The 16,814-nt window shown below is 39.1% G+C and overlaps 2 protein-coding genes and 1 non-coding gene across 6 annotated transcripts; 1 reads left to right on the top strand and 2 right to left on the bottom strand.

Moving 5' to 3' along the window:
* Nucleotides 1-168: 168 nt before the first annotated feature.
* LOC140003896 (1,4-alpha-glucan-branching enzyme 1, chloroplastic/amyloplastic-like) lies at nucleotides 169-7,496 on the bottom strand. Of its 3 annotated transcripts, XM_072066934.1 has the most exons (15): nucleotides 7,318-7,494; nucleotides 6,710-6,820; nucleotides 6,004-6,214; nucleotides 5,662-5,731; nucleotides 5,251-5,520; nucleotides 4,007-4,913; nucleotides 3,721-3,837; nucleotides 3,291-3,353; nucleotides 2,764-2,871; nucleotides 2,304-2,405; nucleotides 1,763-1,830; nucleotides 1,542-1,623; nucleotides 1,226-1,342; nucleotides 446-727; nucleotides 169-276 (listed from the first exon to the last, which is right to left on the bottom strand). In XM_072066934.1, exons 1-14 carry the CDS (start codon nucleotides 7,399-7,401, stop codon nucleotides 485-487), a joined length of 2,553 nt encoding a protein of 850 aa, XP_071923035.1. In that variant the 5' UTR covers nucleotides 7,402-7,494; the 3' UTR covers nucleotides 169-276; nucleotides 446-484. The 3 variants fall into 3 exon arrangements, with proteins under 3 accessions (XP_071923035.1, XP_071923034.1, XP_071923036.1); XM_072066933.1 differs by having other exon boundaries at nucleotides 169-727; nucleotides 7,318-7,496; XM_072066935.1 differs by lacking the exon at nucleotides 3,291-3,353 and having other exon boundaries at nucleotides 251-727; nucleotides 7,318-7,496.
* A 1,939-nt stretch (nucleotides 7,497-9,435) lies between these two features.
* On the bottom strand, nucleotides 9,436-16,160 carry LOC113712806 (BTB/POZ domain-containing protein At2g30600). 2 transcript variants are annotated; one of them, XM_072066936.1, is made up of 13 exons: nucleotides 15,749-16,160; nucleotides 14,330-15,194; nucleotides 13,537-13,863; nucleotides 12,875-13,105; nucleotides 12,382-12,543; nucleotides 11,566-11,778; nucleotides 11,432-11,479; nucleotides 11,292-11,341; nucleotides 10,676-10,808; nucleotides 10,514-10,588; nucleotides 10,341-10,421; nucleotides 9,916-9,984; nucleotides 9,436-9,743 (listed from the first exon to the last, which is right to left on the bottom strand). In XM_072066936.1, exons 2-13 carry the CDS (start codon nucleotides 15,128-15,130, stop codon nucleotides 9,525-9,527), a joined length of 2,409 nt encoding a protein of 802 aa, XP_071923037.1. In that variant the 5' UTR covers nucleotides 15,131-15,194; nucleotides 15,749-16,160; the 3' UTR covers nucleotides 9,436-9,524. The 2 variants fall into 2 exon arrangements, with proteins under 2 accessions (XP_071923037.1, XP_071923038.1); XM_072066937.1 differs by having other exon boundaries at nucleotides 9,697-9,801; nucleotides 15,749-15,889.
* Nucleotides 16,161-16,535: 375 nt separating this feature from the next.
* On the top strand, nucleotides 16,536-16,608 carry TRNAE-CUC (transfer RNA glutamic acid (anticodon CUC)). Its single transcript has one exon. It is a non-coding gene; the product is annotated as a tRNA-Glu (tRNA).
* Nucleotides 16,609-16,814: the final 206 nt, after the last annotated feature.

Here is a 16,814-nt window from a genome sequence, read left to right as displayed (position 1 = left end):
AACTATTAATTAACATAGAGCCAAATTTTCTATAATGTTCTTCACCAAGAAATAGATTAGAAGACCACAGTTGCCAAGATCGCTCAGTATTCAAGAGCTTGGTTGAAGAAGTTTGGCTACAACAGTAGTCTAGGTATAAAAAATGACACGCTCAACACAAGGAGCCTCTTACCAGAAACTTGTTATGGAGAAGCTTGGATTAAAAAGATCTAGATATTGCCTGCCCGGTAACAATTGAAGAACAGTACCATCCCAGACAAAGCATTCTTCAATTTACTACAAATATAAAAGCCAAATTTTAGTCAGAATTTAACAAACTGCAAGCCAATTTACTACAATTAACGTTGTTGGGATCCGAAGTTTATTATGTTCGTCACCATGTCTAGATATATGTACAATTCTACATATGCTGAGTCTGATTGACAGATGTAATCTGGTTACGAACCAGGCCATCAATCATCAGCAAGCTCATCTTTGATTGCTTTTAGTTCGGACGTTCCGCCTCACTGGAAACAGCTCCTCTGTTTTCAGAAGAGGCAAATTCTCGCTCTTCATTCTCCAACCTACCAGTCGTGCTGCTCTCACTGAAACTGCCTGACTTGTCAGCAGAAGCGAGTTTTTCGATATTCTCCTCATCCTCCACCAGAGTTGCTGTACCGGCCTCACTGAAGGTGGTTGACTTATTGTGATTGTTCTCTTCTAATGTTTCTTCAACCATATAATAAACCTAAAGAGTATACAAAGCAATCAGGGTAGGTTTGGGTCAATCTCGAGTATAACACAAGCAGCCCAAGTTACCACTACAACATCACCCTCAAAATCAACTCTTTATGAAGTTTTGATCATATATTAACAAGGACAACATAGCATCACAACTGGAGTGCACTTCACCAAGTCCCGTAGATCAGGTTAACTATACATAGATATTGGAATCATTGGATTAAACAGTGAGGGGGTCTGAGTATCACAATTAGGACATATTTTCCCTTACATGCCAAAGCAGATAAATTCATAGAAGCAAAGACAATTCAAAACAAACATCCTGCTGAAGAAGAAGCAGTGAATGAAAAAATAAATGTGCTCTGTGCTTATTCCTACTGTTATCACTAATTTAGAAAATTTGGAGAAAAAGTGGAGAAAAATGTGCTTTATTTGGAGAACAAGTGGAGAAAAATGTGTTTTAGGAGTAAATACTGTTACCAAGAATAATGTTGTAGAGTCTTACCAAGGCTGTCCGAGGTGGGGAGAGTACTTTGAAGGAGTTTGGGCGATTATTGAAATTTGTTTCAGGGACTCCAGGTACGCCTTCAGGGGTTGTAAAGTGGTCCACATCATGCCCCACCTATCAGAAGAGTTCATATGACAAGGGAAACAAGCACAAGTCCTTATCAGGTGGAGCAAATTTGCTAATGGTTGAGATCATGTTAATGAAACTGAACAGCAATTTACACTCTTTTGGGATTTTAGAGGTCTACTGACCCCTGATTGGTTAAAAGACATGTTTTTGTAAACAGAACAAATAGTTCCACAGAATTTCTTACCCTTCCGTGCCCACCAAATTCCCAAGCATCGCTATCCAGAGCAACTCTGTATTTTCCAGGCAAGTCACACCCGACTTTGTACCTGGATAACCACAGCACGAACTTGAGCAGTTTCAAAATATGTATAAAAATTAGCTTTGGTTCAACTCACTTAGATTTCATTAATTCTATGGCCACACCACAAGAGAAGCAATGAATAGGATAGTGAAAGGCATCCCTACCCATCGTACATATTCTCTGGATGGAAGTTAAAGACAAATACCAGATCTCCACGTTCGAATACAATGACCTGGACCAGAAAATCATCTAAATGAACAGTTGATCCAATGAAAGAGAAATAAAAATCTACCCCACCTGTAGGTCAATGCAAAAAAACTTAAAAATAAAAAATAAAACAAACAAACAAACAAACAAAAATTACAGCAATCTGACAACTATAAAGAGCTTGGTGGCAAAACGGCATTTGTGTCCATGGACAACACATGATCGCATTTTAACATCGTATAGTACCTACCTATGGTTTTTCAACTTCATTCCTTTTTTTTTTTTTTAAATCCCTCCCACCTTACCCACCCAACCCAACCCTTACCTCCCCCTCCCTTTTTTTTTTGTAAGTAGGAGGTCTTGAATCCAGGACCTCCTACTTACAATCCCTCCCCGCTTACCACCCAACCCAACCCTCCCCCATCTTCATTCACGATGATGATAACGATATAACTGCAACAGCATTCCTCATCTCATTTAAACACCTCTCTCCTATACCTTGTCTTCTTCATTTATGCTGCTCACTATTTGTTTGGATGAAGCAAGGAAAGAGAACTCCTCATCAAGCAAATTCATAGCTTTGTCAAAAGCATTCATGAACTGCATACAAAGAACAGATAGGACAAGTTAAATTTAGAAGTCAGTTACTTTAAGATCCAATTTATAGAATTGTTAACGTAAACAGGAGATGAGATAAAGTTGATGAAAGACGCTTCTTACCACACAGAAGAATGACATTGAAGAACATTATGGTTATGAAAGATGTAGTTACAACATATTTGTGGTGAATTTCTTGACAATGGAATCATGAAATTATATACAAAAGCAGTATGGAATTACATATTACTAGCAGATAGGAACAGAAGTTGCATGTATATTGCCAGAGATTAACACAAGAATGTGCCTAAACAATAGGATGATAGCAGATTAATACTGACAAAGAACAGGATCTCTGGACCTTGTATCTCAAGTGATCTGTATCCACAAGGTCCCACTGGCGTCTGCATTTCTCATAACTCCAACCATTGCCTTCTCTTGGAAAGTCAATCCATTCGGGATGGCCAAACTACAACAGGTGGTAGAACATCACTTAATAGTAGTCTTATACTACTGCAACAGAAGCACATGAGAGATCCATTATTCCCCTCCATGCAGCTTTGTATGGAAATTCTCCATTGTCCAGATTACCAAAAAATTAAAACAAGGGAGGTAAGAGCAGATATCTAGCAGTCTTGTCCTTGAACCAAATTCTACATTATGGTTTTGTTTCCTCGTCAGCCGTAAGAGCATTTTATATACGTCTACCATAATTTATATCACTTGTTAGAAATTCAGCTACCTTCTTTTAATTACCAAAATTCTTTTCATGCTTTCTTGACATAATTCATGTTCAATGTAGTTCATACAGAGTACAATTTTCAAATACCTCAATCTGATTTTTACTGTAGTAATGATGCTTGCAAACTAGAGGGTCAGGTTGCTTACCTCGTTTCCCATGAAATTAAGGTAGCCTTCTCCTCCTAGTGCCATAGTTATAAAATGAATCATCTGCGTGCAACTTTTTCAACAATCAGAGTCGCATAGAATTGGATGAGACTAAAGATATTGACCAAGACTGACACTTTCTGATTCCCATCTCCCCTTACCCCAAAACCTCATCGCATGACCCCAACACACCCCCACCCCCCCCCCCCCCAACCAAAAAAGAAAAAAAAAAGAAAAAAGGGAAAGAAAAAAGAAAAGAGAAAGGAAAAAGAGAGAGATGAAATATATCACAATTCACAGAAAGAAAAACAAGTGGCTAAAATAAAAGAGAGTCTAGTGCAGAAGTGTTAGGTTTTTCTTTTTCTTTGTTTTCCTTTTCCTTTCAGATAAAAGAATCGACACACTGTGCCATCAAAGAGTCCAAACAAACCTTGTGAAGGGCAATTCCTCGCTCAACTTCTGGAGGAGCTTCAGTCAAACAGGACATGTTGGAATACATTTCCTTGTCCATAAGGAAAAAGGCAACTGTCTTGTCACCAACAATTGCCTACTCAAAATAACAACAGAAAAGAAGCATAAGACACAACTCGTATGCTACCAAGTTAAAATCAGAATGGAGGAACTAAAAACAAAAATCAGGACTGGAAAAAAGGCTTGGTTCTCCTGGAGAATGGAATAACTGATGTTTGAGGGCAAAAAGCACAAAACTTTTCAACCTGGTCATGGCTCTCTGCATATGCTATGCACTTTTCAGTGTATCTCCTGTTAGTTAAACTCCAAGTTATTTCCTTCATTGACCAATCTTCGTCTTTTTTGTTCTTTAAGTAATCAATCCATTTGTCAGGGATTGCCATTGCTAAGCGGTAGTCAAAACCAATTCCTCCGTCAGAGACAGGCCGACAAAGTCCCGGCATTCCAGAAACATCTTCAGCTACTACAGTAGCATCAGGCAGAATTTTGTGAATCAAATGGTTTGCCAACATCATATATACGACAGCATCAACATCTGTGGCCTCACTGAAGTACCCATTATAGTTCCCTGTGAATGTCGTGTTAATCCCGTGATGGTGATATAACATTGATGTTACTCCATCAAATCGAAATCCATCAAAATTGAACTCCTCTATCCACCACCTAAGATTTGACAGAAGGAAACGAAGAACTTCCCAGTTGGCATAGTTAAATAGTCTGCTATCCCACAACTTATGATACCCACGCTCTCCAGTATGGAAGTATGAATCTTGTGAGCTTTGCCCAACATCAAACCCATTAAGACCGTCAGTGATATTGTTACTTGCATGACTATGAACAGCATCCATTAATACCCGCAAACCTAAGCTGTGTGCTTTATCTATCAGATACTTTAGGTCCTCCGGTGTTCCAGATCTACTACTAGCAGCAAAAAAATTGGTAACATGATAGCCAAATGATGCATAGTATGAATGCTCCATTATGGCCATTAGCTGTACTGTATTATAGCCATTTGCCTGAATTCGAGGCAAAACATCATCTGCAAATTCTCGATATGAATTTATACGCGGCTCCGAGCTGCTCATTCCAACATGTGCTTCGTATATTCGTGAAGATTTGGGATTTGGAGGACGAGGGTATTTAAATTGATACCTGCATAATTTTAACAACTAAGCACTGAACAAGTTTCATGTCAGCAGAAAAGCAAATATCTTGATTCTTTTCTGAAGGCATTAAAACCTTTCCAAGTTGCATACTTTTACTGTCTGAAAACATAGCAATGGTAATTGGCACCACGTAAAAGGCTAGAGGGAAACATATCTAGAATAGATGTACATCTCTAGAACATATCTAGAATATATGCCTTGCAACAACATATCTAGAATGGATGTACATCTATATATGATGGTATGGAAAAGATTAATGATCAGTAATGTTTAACATAATAATTTTCAGATTCACACCATAATAACAAGATAATAAGTGTTACCTTTCTGATGGTGGCGGATCCCAGTAAACACCATCATAAGGTGCAGCAAATTTTCCCGGGTCTACAGTAGCATACTTTATCCAGGCTGGAATTCGATCAATCCAATCTCCGTTGCCATGCTTGAATCTGAACTTGACTCTCGATTTGTGTGGAATGGCTGGGTTCCCATTGCAATCAGGAATCTTGATACTCCATACACCAAATTGATTCTTTTCCATCCTGTGGTTCGAACCATCCCATCCATTGAAATCACCAATTACTTCTGCTTCCCTTCATAATCGATGATAAGTTGAACACTTAGATTAATAATTATAAATGGTAAAAATCAGAATCAACCTGCATTGCCCCCAAACCTTTATATGCAAGGAAGGAAGCAAAAGCAAGTAGTTCTATAAACCTGAAGGTACTTACTGTGCAGCAGGGGCCCATTCTTGGTAAAGCATATAACCTTTCTCTCTATTAAATCCAAATTTTAGATACCCTGTTTAAAAAACACAAACCACATTAACAATCATGTTGAAGCCTAAGAGATCAGCCAAAATAAAGTTAGTTCAAGAAAGAAACTTAGTTTGTAGAACGAAGAAATCTGACCCTAATAAAAATTTTTGTACTGATAGTGTAACAAACATGCTTAACTACATAAAGAATAATTTGCTGGCAAACCATGAAAAGATGTTAATATTCACGTCACACATACTCTCGTTGAAAACAATGACAAAGTGAGCTATTTGTTAGATTCAATTTCATCAATACCTTGCGCAAATTCCTCGAGGCTCCCTTCATAAGTTTCAATGAGCTTTTTCTGCTCAACATATCTCATTATTCTGTATCTAAAGTGATCCTTATATGGCTCCAATGCTGAATCCATGCCAAAGAGGCCAATATTCTCAGTTTCTACATCAGCTGTTGACATGGTTGAGTTGTCATTTGTCAAAATATCTGAGATAGCTGAAGTAGGTTGCACCTATGGAGAAAATACACCAGAAGGTACAATTGTTAGTGGATGTCTATTTTGAAAGCCAAAGCATGACCGTCATAAATACTGTATATGGCCTTTTCCTCAATTAATTTCACAATAGGTCTTGATTATTTTGTGCGTAACCCAAAATCCAGTTATCTCCTGTACCCATCATACTGTTATATAATCCAATATTTGCAAAAACAAACTGTCCTCCTCACCCAAAAAAAATAAAATAAAAACTAAGAGACTCGTACTTTACATCACTTGAGTTAATGTAAGAAATGCAAAAAGCATGATTCTAGCTGCGGAAAAGATAGTATTCAGTTCTTTCCATTTGATACGGACTAAATCTCAAATTTGTTGAATGATGAACTTGGTAATGCGGTCTAGGCAAGACAAGAAATTCTAAAGTTAGCTGCGTTCAACCTATTTGTTTGAAGAATTCCTCTAGTCACTCCCGAGGAAGCAAATCAAGAAGAAGACCACAAACAAACATACCCTTTGGTGTTTAACACCGCTCTTTGGTGAAGGGAACCCTGCAGCTCGGAAAGATCCAACAATGAGCCTAGTTTGGCATTTTGAGATGCCACACGTGCTACTTGTTGACACCTGCTTAAATGTGAAAAAGCAACAGAAGGAACGATAAGTTATACAGACAGTTGAAAGCGTACTTAAATTCATTACTATCATTTCATGTAACTTTTTCGATATCCTCTACAGCCAAATGTTTCTGGCTTTTCGCAGCATAACCTCGTCAAGACTGGTTTCTGAAGCACAACAAGTCTAACTAGGATCATCCGCTACTACACGCTCCTGCTGACCAAGACGAGCTATCAACCTATCATCGATCATCATCTTCTTCTCGGGATGGTAGCGCTGACAGCAGCACTTTGCTGGTAAGGCCTGCCAACCTCCATAACACTGAAGTCCTAGACCACCAAAACCTTCCACCTCCCTTCGCCGCCCCTCCCCAACTCCCCGAAATCAATTCCAGTAACATCACTAAAACATGTGGGAAGAACGATAAAGCACTTGACAACAGGTCGAGCATAAAACCAGATTGCATTTTTATCCTTAGTAATTGTCTAAACCGGGAAATGAAATACCTTTGATGCGTCTTTACTGAGTGAAGAGGGCATTAAGGCCCCTAAAGCAGTTTGCGACAGCAAATTCCAACAAGCAGTTGGCATTTTCTTCTTCTCCGACGGCAACTCTCACTCAAACCATCCACTGAAGGACGAGAGCGAGGCGAGGCAAATGGAAGAATGAATATTAAAATAAAATGTGGTCAGGTGATTATAAAACGAGTCACACATGATTATAACAGTCCGACACCGCACCGGGCCTCAGTACTGAGGGGGACCCACCCAGGAAATGGTACAGCAGACGATTTCTCTGCCGTTCTTTCCTTGGCGATTTTGATTGAAGCAAAGTATATGCTTCCCCACACACACGTCATTGTGCCACGTGAAAACACAACCTCCGTCCACCCAAAAGAAAACAATAAATAAATTTTTTCGAGAAAATTTTGATTATAGGTCCTGATTGATTAGCTGCCATTAAGGAAAGTTAAATCATCAATAATGCATTTTATAGCTCTTACCGTCCGTCACTGCCAATAATGTGGCGGCAAAAATGGCACAAGTCAATCTCAAAAATGCGAATACTCAAATCTCGTCCCGTCCATCAAAAATTTATTGATTTCCGGTTTATCTCAGAACTTAAGAAGGTACTACTACTTGCAAATTTTTCCTTTATCATCAATTCTGAAAGCAAGCAAACCGTTTCCCAGATCAGTTTTAGTTTTTTTTTTAAATAATAATAATTTATTTGCGGTGTTCAGTAACTTTTTCTAGTGTAACAAAACCCGACTGCTAGTGCTAGTGCTAGTGCTAGGCAAAAGAAAGAAAGAGCTATTAAAATGTTGGGCAAAAAATCTCGGCGGCCATTAAACTATTGTCGAGATCATGTTTTGGTCATCAAACTATTTTTTGTTAATAATTGACCACTAAACAATTTAATCAGTAGACCTGTGGCCATTTCGTCGGTAATGACTCTTAATTTCTGAAATTAACATGACACGTGGCAAAGCACAGGGCAAATTTGTCCAACAAATTCAGTAGTATTTCCAGCTTCTTTGCACATTTGCTTGGATGACGATTTCTTTTCACGCTTGGATAATGGAATTAAGAAATCTAGCAGATCTCAAGACTCTCAACGAACAATATTCGAAGTTCCATTTTTTGGAGATCGTGCCAGGCAAAACGCCTGTGCTTAATGCAAATACATAGCCAGTATCAGTTGAAATTTACTGGAGCTATTAGTAGGTGTGTGTGTTCTTCACACTAGTCGGGGAGGAGAAAGGAGAAGGGGAAAAGGTAGACAGCCTTGGACTACTTGGTGATGGGTCCGGCATCCCCTTCCCCGGCTTCTCTGTCAAATCTTCCCAAGCCGTATGTATCTTCGACACCACTTGTAACTCTCTTTCTGCGCTCTGCAATCATTTCCAGATATGCCTGCAAAGAAAATTGTAAGATTTTTTAAGTCTTTGCTGTATATCAACTTCTTCATTGCTGAAAGGGCAAAACTAGATCAATGTCAGGCTCGGGCTTGGGCTCTTGGATGGTTAATTTGCCAGTGTTGTTGTGCTTATGATGCTGCCGCGTCCCGCACCAAACTGTGTCCAGTATAATGCGGCGGAATGAGGCTGACCAAATCTTAAACTGAACGCCCTCCGCCAGGAGTCGAGCGGTCCAGCACCATGGATCCGCGGTTGTTCCCGTGCACCTTCCCCATTAATTACTAGCAGTATCCGCTATCTTTACTTGAGAATTGAAATTAATTTGATTTTCACCAGAGATGGATGTTGGAATTAGAAATTTGACGTAAATTGTTGGACAAATTTGCCCTGTGCTTTGCCACGTGTCATGCTAATTTCAGAAATTAAGAGCCATTACCGACGAAATGGCCACAGGTTTACTGATTAAGTTGTTTAGTGGTCAATTATTGACAAAAAATAGTTCAATGGCCAAAACATGATCTTGACAATAGTTTAATGGCCGCTAAGGTTTTTTGCCCTAAAATGTTTGCCCGCATCTCCAACTTCTCACTCTCAAACAATTACGGGGAGAAGTCAAGTCAGTACTCAGTACTCGGTGGTGAAAATCAAGTGTTCTTCAGGGGCCGCATGTAGAAACTGTCCTCAATCATCCAGACCACCCATGTTTCATTTTCAACTGTACATTCGTGCTTGCATTATTGTAGTAATGGATAATAAAACACCACCAGTTTTATTAGTTGTTACAGAACCGCGTTAATGAAAGTAGCCATAGAGTTCCAAGAAGCAGATGCAACAGTTCCACGGGTTAGTATCATCTGTTGTTGGAGCAGTCATGATAACTCTGAAGAATCTGAAGGGCAGCAGAGCGTTGGGGTCATTGATAGGCCACGATGCAAACTGACCAGGCTTGCAAAGCGTTTCATCCTTTTCGTGGATTCTCAAGTTCGTCCAGTTCCTCCCATCCGAAGAGCCCTGAAATGCCATCCAACATTTCTTCTAGTTACCTCACCCTCTATCAACCATCAAATGCCTAAGTTGTGCATGCATCCATGCAACTGAATTATTGTATGAGCGCTGTGCTGTGCATACGGAAGTCATGGAAATACTTAAATTTGTTGCTCATTAGCACATAGATATGCTCTACCTGAAAATTCCAACATCTCATGAAAGCTTTTGATCCATCCTGCCTTAACGTGTAATAGTTGCACATCAGCTGCATTATTAGCCATAAATAAAACTTGCATCAGAAATTTCTCGCTTCCCTTATCCCACCCTTGATTTCTCCCGCTAAAAGTTTAGGACGTCAATCAATAGGCCATGTTTCAGCAACTACAAAATGCTGTATCAGAAGAAAAGAAAGTGCAAGACTTGCAGCCAGGAAGGGGTGGGTGACGAAGAGAAGGCGGGTTTTTGACACGTTCGGGTAATCCATAAATAATACTTTGTTCCTCAGCCTTGAGTAGAAATGTTTGTCTAACTCATCAAGTATCTAGTTGCTCAAAACAGCACCACTTTTTTTTTTTGTAAACTACAGTTGAAAAATGATGAGTTCAGGTGAAGTAGTCAAACCTGGTGACCAGGACCTATGTCAACCATCCACCATGAAGTATTCCTTCCATCGCCCATCCTTGATCCTGCAAAAGACGTACCCTGGCGTCCAAGAAGCTTATCTCATTTTATATTCAGCAAAAAACTCGTAGGGCTGAAGGTAAAAAATAAGTTTACCTCATTTAAAATCATACCTGATAAGTCCTAGATGCCAAAACTTTCGGGTCAGTGAATCTTGATGTGGGACTGCTAGCAGTGACAGTCACTTTCTAAAAGATTCCACTTTTAGATGTCAGTAATTAATAAAGGACCAAAAAAAATTTTTAAAAATGGATTATTAGCAGTTAAGAGCTTACCTTAGAAAGAACAGGATTTACCCACTGGTGTTTGCCATATGATGTGCCTGCAAAATAAAGAACCCCATTGCTATCCCCATCACATATGTACTGCAGTTCCTTAAAGCTTGTCTGCCTGTGTTGAAACCTGACTCTACAAGGAAATGGAGCTCATCACAGGTCAAGTATATGAAGCATTACAATGTCTCCGACATAATATAAATGTTCTAGATTACAAAAGCAGCAGGCACGACAAGATACACGCACACAAAACAAAACAAATGAAAACAAAATAAGGAGCATGCATGAAACAGTGCAACTATAAATAATGATAATAATAATAAAGAACAGACCAATACAAAAAATTTAAGCAGTCTTTAAGTCCCCAGGATTTGAAGCCAAAATCGTATAAACCATATGAAATGATGATGAAGGCAAATAATCAAACAATTCACAGGATAGACCAATAATCATGCTAGACACGTTCATATGAGTGCAGAGAATCAAGGTGCAGTCAAATGCTGTTTTTCTTCCCATTGGTGGGGAATCTGGAGACAAACATAAAAACTTGACATGAAGAAAAAAGGGAATTTATTCGTCTAGCTACAAGCCTTCACCAACGTCAGATTATACTTACTTTGGTTCTTTCATATGTCCAAGTTCCAGGAAAGCAATGGCCTCTTTAACCTGTCAAATTGTTCATTAAACAACGCTATTAGAATGTTAAAAATAACAATTGGCTTTTAATCATGTTTCTTTCTCTCAAATTTGGCTCACCAAGTAATCAAAAGCAGGAATGTGCCTGCTAAGGTTGCTCCTTTCTAGCTGCAAGATGATTACAGGACAAGACATGTCAACTCTTTCTGCTTCAATGAACAGGCAGATAAGCATACAAAATCTACATCACTCACCTTCTTAAGTAGTGAGCATGGAAGCAGAGGGAAGCGCACATGAGGTAATAGGACATTTAGCGACTCGAACCTCTCCCCAGAAAGAGATTCAGGAGCTGAAATTAGTAGCATTTCATCAATTTTCTCCCATCCAAACAACTCTTGTGCTCGTAAGCACCATAGCAAGACAGCATTCAGAACCCTTTCTTCAGAGGTTATGGTCAAATCTGGATGCTGCAAAATGCACATTTCACCACATGAATGCCCATTGTCGAACTATAGTGTATTTGTTACCTCAGTATACTGAACAAGACTAACGACATTTGGTCAGGTCAACCAAGAAAATGCACAGAAACCTCTCTCTCTCTCTAAAAATATCATTTAAAACAACTGTTACATTTTCCGTCATTTTTTCAATTTCACAGATTTACCTTTTTTATATATATTCTGCCCAGGGTGGTGAAATTGGGAAAACCAACTAAAGCAAGGGCCCAGAAATCCTCTGACTTCCATTTTTTAATTCTTAATATGGCGTGCACAAATTAATCCAAACAATGTTATTATTTCGCTCTTTCAAAATGCATTAAAACTTAAAGGAAAGCAAGGGCCCAGAAATCCTCTGACTTCCATTTTTTAATTCTTAATATGGCGTGCACAAATTAATCCAAACAATGTTATTATTTCGCTCTTTCAAAATGCATTAAAACTTAAAGGTGGACCACCAATTCCAAATCTTTACGAGAGATAATGTTCTGGTGAAATGAGCAAAATGTTAATCCTAATTCTTGTTTAGCTATTTTCGAAGATTTTCGAAGAATTAGCAAAGCAAGAATCCACCTGTAAGATGTTGCCAAAAGTTTCTTCATCTAACATGACAAAGTCAATGCTGGCAGTAGTACAATAATCAAAATGCATCGAGAACTTCCTCTTGCATGTTTCTTCAATGAGTTTACATGAAGGAACTGATGGAATCACTTGAAGAACTGGACAGACTGAATCCTGCAGCAAATTTCAAAAGTTAGACAAAAATACTTAGCCATAACTGTCTGCCTCCTTGTCCATAAAACTTGGCTAAAGAAAAACTGGCTGTATGACCTTCTTCAAATAGAAATCCGTCCCTGCATATAATATGTAGATGAGAGGTATCAATATTTATAACTCAACATCATCAAAGGACTCGCTTGAGTTCACAAGTCCAAACCGAACAACTCCTCCATTCCTTAAAAACTAGTCCCCTGGGTAGAACTTTAGGAATATGATAAAGAAAGTACACAAAATTCAGCATTTAAGTGATAGGCTTCATACATTAATGAAAGATTCATCCAATTACCTCTGAGAGGCACTCCAGAAATGTTTTGCAGCATTCCTGATGAAGAAGGGTAACCCCAAACTGATCTGCCAATAGAAGAAGCTGAAGCAAAAGAGTACCAATGTCCAAGGTGTCTCCTTTAGCAAAATCCCCATTATACATGAACTCGAGCATGACCCGAAATGCATCAAAAGAAACATCTTTCAAGCAAACCACTGGTGCAACAGACTCACTCATTCCATTGGTGAACATCTGCAAAAGAGTGAATGTTTTTGCTTGTTTAGTAGCAATCCTATAGAAAGTGCAATCCTATAAGAGTACTTCGTTGCTACAGTAAGACTGTGCCCAGAAATCAAATGATAAAAGGCATGATTGAGAACCACAAATTCTCACTAAGCAATGCTCCAAACACAAAGGAAGTTAATGGCATCTGTAGCCTCTGATATTTACAAGGTTAATTTTTCAGGCATCAAACAGACTTCTGGAAACCAAAATCAAGCTGATTACCTTATGGATCTAACAGTTCCTAATCTAAAAATTTCAGTATCTTACTTTAGGGATGTTCAACCACATTACATATGGTAGAATCATTGGCGGAAACCGCCCCTACCCTCATAGGAAAAAAGGGGAAAACAGAGTTGAAATCCTAGTGCTGGTTAGAAAGGATCAGAAAACTGGCATACCTTTGTAAATGGAGTGCTCCATAAACCAAGGATAATCCTATGAGCCCGCGCAACAAGGCCATGGCCATCAATGCAAATGTCGATATCACAGTATTGACCACCCATGCGAAATTGCTTAAGCCTCTCTGCATTGATGGGTAGGCCAGACGGGAAGCCTGCACTGCATTTCCGAGTGTTAGGATGTGAAAGTTCCACATCCTTACTTGAGTCGAACAACTTCTTGTTGAATTTAAACCGTTCAATAATTTCTTCACATTGCTTTGTCAAAGACATCACTTCAAATTGTAAGCTCAACGCGCTCAGGGAACTGAGATGCGACTCAGAAATCTATAGAATTCGAATGAAACAAAATTGTCAGATACTGAACTCTAAGATAACAATTATATCAAAATTAAGAGCTGCAATATGTAAAAGGCGAAGAACGTAACAAAAGACACCCATTATATTCTACTGCCATTGACTACACAATAAATGCAGTCGAACCACTGTAAGGAAGGAATCAATACTACAAGCATCAATCTGCTAAATGATGCAAACATTTGACACTTGAAGAGTAATTTCTTTCACAAGTAAACATCAGGCAAAACATGACGATGCAGATTGAAACAAAAGCCAAACGAACAATTGAACTATCTGGGCCAGATAATTTTGTAATGTATTTTCATTGCCCTACAATCTCAAGATGATAAATCAATGCAATAATGTGCAAAACCATCCAAGTAAATGTATGCCAAGAAATAGAAACACAGAATGATAACAAACGGTCAAAAGATTTAAAAGGAACAAGATTGACCTGAGCACGGCCCGTGTAAATATATTGCAGAAGTGCATGTAGAATTTCATAGTCTATATCAGGGAGGTGGACAACGTCACTGCCAGAAGATTCAAATTCAAAATTTCCCGATGCTGCCAGTATTATCCTGTGAGCTGGGACAGCTCTTTCCTCCTTCCCAACAATGAAAAACACATCTGAAAGTTCCCAACTCTCAAGAAAGTTTTCTAAACCCCACTTCTCATAGTCTGCAATTTCATTTTCCAACTCTTCTTCGCTATTATCACACTTATCGCGCTCGTCAGATTCTACTTGTCTCCACAAGGTCAGATGGTTTTGTGTGAGAGGGAGGACGTTGACATTTCTATACCCAACATGCTTATCCCAACTGCTAAGTCCAACATACTGCACGGCACAGTTGGGTTTCGAGTCAAGCCACTGAAAACAAATATTCTGAAAAGGATACCTTCCCTTGCCAATGCTAATTAATCCATCATAAACACTGATCCAGTAGCTTTGAAATGCAGAAGAACAGCAAAGACCAATCCCAGCCACATCCACCACTGTTTCGCCATCAACCTCAATTTTTAATCTCTTATTCTTATGGCTACCAATGATGACAGTATAGTGTGGGTTATTGTCCCTCTTGTAATGGCACTGCTGACTACCTACATGCTCTCTGAACACGATGGTTACATCATTGTGGGCAAAAGCATCAAAAGCTACACAGCCCCTTCCTGCTTCTCTGAACTTCAAGTCATCGCACCAAGCACACTCAAAGGGTGCGACAGTAAGGAACTTTTTCTGCTTCTTCTCGATCATCTCTCTTAACAGGAAAGAAGCTTTCTTCACTCACTTGATACAGGTGCTCAAAAAATGTGTCCTCCTATATTACAAGAAATACACTTGTGAACTTGAACGAACAACTAGATCTTTAACTTTGAATGAAGCATCACATCTATACACACATACACTCTAGTCAAAACAGTCAAATTGAAATTTCCCGAGAATAGGACAATAATAGAGTGGAAAATAGAAAGGCAGTAATGTTAACCACAATGCTAAAAATATCAGATTGAATATATCCACGCCATGCAAACTGGCACTACTAGAGATCTTAAAGACGGTTGGAAATGTCACAATCTAAAATAGACCCCAGAAATTGCTAGAAACCACATACAACAAATACAAATGTCCAAATCCCCTCAAACAAGTGCAAATACCAAGGTTACAACTAACAACTTGCCCCCCATATCAAAGGTAACAACTAACCACTTGCCATGAGGCATCCATCCATGAAAAACTACCCAAAAATATCAGATCGTCAGACAAAGATCAAAAACAGGGAAGGGAAAAAAAAAAAAAGAAGCCTAAAAATTAAAAAAATAAGAAATAAAGGATCTCATAATAAAAGAAAATTTCCGGCGGATTAATTCTCACCAGTATTAGAGCTTCACTACGGCTCCAGCATCATCAATTCACAAGAGAAAGTTCGGATGATTGGATCTTTTTAGCTCTACCAAGTGACAACCTTAAAAAAGTTGCGGGATTCATGCGCGCAGACGTAGAAATGGTATGGGGATGTGCAGTGACCCTTTTTAGCTAAAAGCCCACAGGACAGAAATCGAGATCAACAGGTGAGGGTGACACAACAACAAAGACAATCCAAATGTGACTAGAGCAAACAACCTTGTACTAGACCTCCAGTACTGGATATTTTTGGAAATTTGACGGTCGTTAGCAATTCTTGAAACAGTTATATCTTTTTGCTTTTTTGGTTTTTAAGGGTGGGGGATAAGAATCCGACGAGTTAAATGATTTTTTGCAGTTCCCAGCACGGGAGTCCCTTCCCAATCTAGAAAGGCAGATATTTTGCGGCTTTTGTACATCCACCACGTTGGATTGAAGTGTCGGATTTTTGTCCCCATTGTCATCGCTACCCTCGCAGCTGATTTTTAGCCAATCGTCTCGCCCGCCCACTCCTGCACCATGTTTTGTTGACCTCGTCGAGGATTGCATCGTATTGTGCTGTTATTAATCGAGAAATTTTGAAGAACTTTTTTCGAGTAGTTATTCTGTTGTAATAAGTTAGGTTTGATCCTGTCGTCAGTTTTCTGTAAGGTCTAATCAACAAAAGGGCAAAAAAGGAAAAAGATAGTTGTAGTAATAGCAATTAGGTCAATACACGATCAGCACCAAAAGGGAAAAAACAATACGGACGTGCAGATCCGTTGTAGTCTAGGTGGTTAGGATACTCGGCTCTCACCCGAGAGACCCGGGTTCAAGTCCCGGCAACGGAAGATCATTTTTTGAAAGGACGGAATAGAATTTTGCTACCCGCAGCACCTTTTTAGTTTTGTCTGTAATAGACGAGGAAGCCTATTCGACAACCAAACATTCTTGCAACCAAGCTCTTGACATGAATTTTCTGTGTTGGCTCAAATTTGGCTACAGTAAATCAGATAAAGCCAATCCTACCCGTTTCCCGTGGAATAGTACTTTATTT

The sequence above is a fragment of the Coffea arabica genome, chromosome 10e (genome assembly GCF_036785885.1).
Source record: "Coffea arabica cultivar ET-39 chromosome 10e, Coffea Arabica ET-39 HiFi, whole genome shotgun sequence".
Classification (NCBI taxonomy): Eukaryota; Viridiplantae; Streptophyta; class Magnoliopsida; order Gentianales; family Rubiaceae; genus Coffea; species Coffea arabica.
This window is presented reverse-complemented; position numbering and strand designations above follow the sequence as displayed.